Source organism: Squalius cephalus (assembly GCF_949319135.1).
Source record: "Squalius cephalus genome assembly, chromosome: 1".
Taxonomy (NCBI): domain Eukaryota; kingdom Metazoa; phylum Chordata; class Actinopteri; order Cypriniformes; family Leuciscidae; genus Squalius; species Squalius cephalus.
The window spans coordinates 51,404,472-51,410,777 of NC_137122.1; the positions used below are offsets into that span (position 1 = coordinate 51,404,472).

The 6,306-nt window shown below is 40.1% G+C and overlaps 1 protein-coding gene across 1 annotated transcript; it reads right to left on the reverse strand.

The window, feature by feature from the left end:
• Window positions 1-4,325: 4,325 nt before the first annotated feature.
• rasd2a (RASD family member 2a) lies at window positions 4,326-5,720 on the reverse strand (the record flags this gene model as incomplete). The annotated part of the gene is made up of 2 exons (XM_079891934.1): window positions 4,921-5,720; window positions 4,326-4,834 (listed from the first exon to the last, which is right to left on the reverse strand). Exons 1-2 carry the CDS (start codon window positions 5,450-5,452, stop codon window positions 4,326-4,328), a joined length of 1,041 nt encoding a protein of 346 aa, XP_079748060.1. The 5' UTR covers window positions 5,453-5,720.
• Window positions 5,721-6,306: the final 586 nt, after the last annotated feature.

Consider the following 6,306-nt stretch of genomic DNA (forward strand, 5'->3'; position numbering starts at 1 on the left):
GCAGAATCACGCTAAAAAATACTCGGTAGATTAGAGGTTAAAAAAACAGCGGCATCCACAGGCATCTAAAACAGTCAACCGTGTGAACAAGGCTGTGAAACAGCAGCACAAAACGGGCATAGGAAACAGTACCTATAGCGCTCTCAGGCCGCGCCTAAAATACAAAAAGGTGATACGAGCACAAATAAACGTTAATAAATTGTCCAGATTGCAAAAACCCACAATAAACTTCTTACCTCCCAAATGAAATCTTACTCTACAGTAGGCTTTTTGTTAAGTGTGCTCGCCACCTCTCTCACACACACAAGTCCCTAATAACAAATACATAATTGAACGATGAATCGCGTCTATAGGAGAGCAATTACCCGGCGACTCACCAGGGGCCTGTTTCAGAAAGGAGGTTAAGTGAAAACTCTGAGTATGTTAACCCTGAAATGAGGGAAACTCTGGGTTTTCTGTTTCAGAATGGGAGGTATGTTAAACCTGAGAAAGCAGAGTAAGTCAAGCCCGTTTCTGACAGAGAGGTAACTTATACTCAGAGTCAGTTACCATGGTAACTTACTCTGTGAACCTAACCTGGTCGGGAACTGATGGACCGTCCTCCTGCTGTTCGTCCACACTCTGGGGGCGGGGGAGAGATAAGAATGCCCATTTATACTTAGATTTTAACTTAGATTCTATAGGCTACTCCACATAAAAATGTGAAAAAATCTGAATGTGTAGATTGTTTGATGTGTAGACACATAATATTAACATTACCTCTGTAGGCCTCTCTGTGGCAGCAGAAACTCTTTATCCCCATCATCCTGTGAAGATGAGCATTTGGTTGAGTACACTTTATAACACTATTTGTCATAATTTCGGGTGTATTGAGTAGGCGACTTACAACTGTCTGGGGTTCTGTTGGGACAGGAGGCTCCAAAAGACAGATATTACCATCAGAATCTGTTGGGACCAAGAAAAAACCCAACCCAAAGTAAAATAAATGGAAATATCAAAAATAACCTATATAAAAAATAACACATATGTAAACCTCTTACATTTTATGAGGCCCTTGGATCTTCGGGAGTGACTGGCTCTGAAGTCCCTCCAGGAATTCCCTCAGCTGTAAATGCTGCTGCACTGCTAGACACTGGATGCTATTTAGTTATTTAATATGTCAAATGTAAAGTCAGGTAGCCTACACCCATGATATGCTCAAGCCTTACTTGATTGAATTATGTTTTTATATTTAATTTTCAGCTGCTGCCATGGACTTTTAATGCCTGCAGGATTGCACCTACATGAAAATTAAAATTAGGTTGAATAACATACTGTTCTTCCAGTTTCACCTCTGATAACAGTTGGGCAAGTTACTTGTATTACTAACTACAAATGACATCTTCAACAGTGTAATTAGTTTAATGTAACCTCAACCAATTGAACAATACAAGGAGAGACAAGAAACTGCCCTTTTAATGCTTTCAAATAAACAATATACAATTGCATTATTCTTGAATTGACCAAAGTGTGTAGAGGGAGAAGGTTACATTAAAAATATACCTTTTATGTATGTTAAATATGCAGAATTGTTCTATAGTCTAATGCAATTACATCAGATTTTACTTTAAATTACAGAAGAATTAAGCGTAATCCCCTTAATTAAATTACAGTATTAATGTTCTAATACTGTAAAATTACAGTAATAATGTTCGTACTCTCCATATGCTTGCAGAAGCACATCCAGTTCTGCTGGTGAGAAATATGAAGATCTCTTTTTGTCTGGCGCTGTTGCCATGGTGACTCATAATATCTGCGCTCCATTGAAAATGGCTTTTTATAGTTGTGGTGCACGCGCTTAACTCAGAGTAGGTCAACTCAGAGTTGACTGAACTAACTCATTTCAGCTGTTCTGTAACCGAAAACTCTTGAGTTTCCCATCTCAGGGTAAGTCAACTCAGAGTTCAAGTTTTAACTCAGAGTTGGTTGAACCTCCTTTCTGAAACAGGCCCCAGGGAAAAGCGTCAGGAAATAAAACGCCAATAGACCTTAACGGCCCACAGAACATGAACATGAACATAAGGGAGAATGACACGAGCACACTTAAACCATAACGCGCCTCAGTAATTGCGCCGCACAGGTGTGCTCAATGTCAAGACGCAGCGCTGTGCCAGTGGGCGTTTCTTCCCATTTGAGAGGTACAACCATTCCCAGCCAGCAATGACATGTGGGGCCCAAATAGGTCTGACATGAATTGCCCAATTAAGACCCATGCAGTACCCTTACAGGTCCCACTTTTAGTACGTCTGGGCTTCCACGGCTTGCCCCAATGTGGATCCCGGGTGCAAGCCCATAATGGGGCCCACATTTGCCGCCCATGAATCTTCATCTGGGCCCCACATGTCATTGCTGGCTGGGTTAGGTTGAAAAAAATAATTCTAATGAACCAAGAGCCAGAGAAAATATTAAAAACACTCTACCTGTCACACATGCATGCTGTTGTCTGCAATTGTTAGACTTAAAATATTATATAATTCAGGAATCTGTGAAAAGATGAACGCAGTGACCTTGATTGCTTGTCTGATCTATGAAATCTGAAATTATTGCATCCTGGGGGATTTATCATCTTTAGACTTCATATTTGCCATTTAAAGTTACTCCTCTTCAAACCACCCACATGCTCAGTCAGAGAAGGTCACTGCAGAATCATGAATTGTTCTACTTATTTAATGTAGAAACCCAATTAAAATATATTTCATCAATGTAGTTGAGACATTATCGTATCAAAAGGCTGTTGTTACGGTCCCTAATATAAATGTCTAGGATTCAAGGGACACATAACATAAGAGATGGACAACGACTAGCGTGATCCAAATAAAGGATTTATTACACAAACAATGCCAGACTAACAGTCCGCTGTCCATGGTGCTGATCGAGCGCCTTCTGCATTTACAAATCATTATGCAAATATCCGTGGATGCGCTAAAACGTCTATGTTTCTTTGTCTACTATTGATGCAGGTTGTCATTTCTGAGTTTGCAGGCATATTCATCACTGCATTCATGAATATTCAAAGTCTAACGTGATTCAGTTTCTTTCTGCATCGTGTTGTGTAACTTCTATTATGCAAAGCGCGATTGTATTGTCAGGGATTCACACATATGAATGCGTGGGCGCATTTTCTTACTAATGCGAGAGAATTTACCCCAGAACAGCGATGATGACTCAAGCCACTGCAGACGATGAGAAGCAAGGCTTCACCGCCCACAACTTTCTTCCCGTTGTTCATCCAAAAATGATTGTGAGGTTTGTTCTAGAAATAGACGCGTAGAGGCTGCTGCAAAAGTGAGGTGAGGTGGGGTACGCCGTACACGTTATAAATATGTACAGTATTATGACTCATGATGAAGTGGTGTTACATTCTCTCGTTTGTCATACCCGATTTGCTGAAAAGAAACTTTTAAGCGGATGCATTGTTTGCAATGACTCTGAACAAACTCACGCATAATGAGGGAAAACACGACGCATTATTTCTTAAGGACAAATTTATTGTTGTCTGTTATACATGACAAAGTGGAAACAAATTTGAGGTAATGGAGGTTTATTCATTTTCAAGAAAAAAAGCAACAACAGCGCAATGAAACAATCTTTCATTGTTGTCTTATAGCCTTAGAAACGTGCAAACAAATGTGAGGTATAATACACTCAATATAAAGAAAACATGCATACTTCTCCCTTACATTTTCCAGTTGGAAATACATGCGTCAGTATCTGCGTTTTGAAACTGGTCCAAACTTGTCATGAACTGCACTGAAAAATTTGTAAAAAATGGTTTTATTCATATGTCATTCATATAAGTCAAAATATTATTTAACAGCACTGAATCAACGAAAATACATTAACTCATGCGGCAAAACCCATTTTATTTGTTAAATTGGCTAGAAATGGCTATAAGGTAATTGGTTACCACACTTTACTGCGTGGTTGTATATATCCACTCTTAAAATGTTTATAAGAGCATTTTTTTGCAGCAATGCCATAGAATAACCACTTTTGGTTCCCCAAAGAACAGTTCTTAAAATAACATAGAACCACAGATTCCAATAAAGAACCTTAAAGTTTAGCTGGTTTGTTGCTGGTCTACCAGTTTACACCAGCTAATGACCAGTTTAGACCAATAACACCATCTAAAGCCTGCTTTTCCTGCAGGGTTTTAAAGACATTGCACAAATACTTTGAAATATGTCCTCTGGTCCAGCCAGGGACTTATAGAATTTAATAATTCTTACGTAGCTGAATAATTATTATTCATAGGTTTGAAACAGAGTCCCTATAGCGTTACTCTTTTACTGTATTTGGCACCTCTCAATGGGTGTACTTCTTTTAGGGGTGCTCGGCCCCATCACTCGCCGCAGATCGCTACTGAAACTCGGTCTGCGCGCGAGCGGTTGCACCGCCCCACACGGCTCGTTCACGGCTCTTTTGTTTCTCTTTCTGCTGCTCAGCGCTTGATACGTGTGAATGGAGATGTCTCGATGGAGAGAGGGTCTGGTTTCTGTGGGGAGCCCTCCCAGCACCGCCAGGGCTTCGAACATCTCCTCCAGGTTGGTGCGGTCTTTAGCAGACACCTCAAAGGAGACCCTGTCCTCTCCGAGAAACCGGGAGATATCTGAGTGTCGCACGGCTCTCGAAGAGTTTAAGTCAGTTTTATTGCCACAGATTATGATTGGAAGCTGTCTGTTTTCTTTGGACTTGGTCAGCTTGGATTTGGCCGTGACGATCTCCTCGCGTAACGAGCAGACCTCAGTGAAAGACTCTCGGTCAGTCACGCTGAACACCAGCAGGAATATGTCACCTGTTGAGGATATAACAAGAAATTAGAACTTAGTAAATCATAGATATTGTTAATCGAATAAAAAACGGTACATATGCTATACTGACCGGTCAGAATAGTCAGTCTTCGCTTGGCAGGGAAGTCTCTCTCTTTGGACGCGTCCAGTATATCTAGCTGGTATCTCTCTCCTCGGATGTGGAACAGTTTGCTGTGAAAGTCTTCGGTCGTGGGCTCATAGTGTTCCTCGAATCCATCATCGCCGAGGAAACGGCGTATAACCGCCGTTTTTCCCACTCGGGGCGCGCCGAGCACGACTATGCGCCTGTAATGACTGGGTTTCACGCTGACCAGATCGTCGTTTTTACTCTCATATCTAATATGCTTTGTTTTATGGAGCTGAGAAGCGGAGAAGGGGTCCAGAGATCTCCTTGGTTTGCGTTCAGAGGACGAGGGTCTCTTTCCAGTGCTGGAGGAGCGCACCACTCCTGGATGTCTCCAGTGCGTTGCGCACTGCAAATGCTTTCCAACTGTTGCGGTGCCTTCGGAATGATAGCTGCAACAGGAGAGCGTCGCGGTGCCATCAACTGAAAGAAGAGCTTTATCAGTTGTGTTCACCTCCATGCTCCTTGTTGGTATCATCCAGAACGACTGGTTCTGTGCTCTCGGTGCAGTGAGTTGTAGAGTACGCGCTTCCCGCAGTGCTTTTTATATGCTGAGGGTGGATGGGTGGTGTCGTGTGGTGCGTCATTCAACGCTTATAGATTTGGTTTCTTCTGGTGAATCTGAACAATGCTGCTGCCTATTTAAGGTATTAACCACCGCAGTGTTATTTGGATCTGAGCCATTCTTATGCAGAGCTACAGATTTTCAGCACTACTTAAACCAAGAAGACTGAAGAAGTCAAACGTTTTCCAGCTTAAGTTTGATTGAAAAAATGCCCGAAAAGCTTAAGGCTTGCCATAAATACGCATTTGTAAAAAGTTAGCAACATGATTTTTAGATATTGTCTTTATAATTAAAAAATAACCATTAAAAAATTTGGGTAGATTTTTTTGTATGTTTTTGAAAGACGTTTGTTATGCCCACGACTGCATTTATATGAACAAAAAGAAAGTAAAAACTAAAAAAAAAAAAAAAAAAGAATATATGAAATATAAATATATTTTAAATATAAATTATATATAGATAGTCTTCTGCTCACTAAGATTGCATTTATTTGATCGAAAATAAAAACAGTAACATCTGAAACAATTACAATTTAAAATAACTGTTTTTAGATATTTTAAAATGTAATGTATTCCTGTGATCAAAGCAGAATTTTCAGCATCATTACTCCAGTCTTCAGTGTCACATGATCCCTCATAAATCAATCTATGATGATGATTTGATGCTCAAGAAACATTTATTATTATTATTATAATTATTATTATTATCAATGCTGAAAAGCAGATGTGCTGCTTTATATTTTTGTATAACTGAGAAGTAAAATGTAA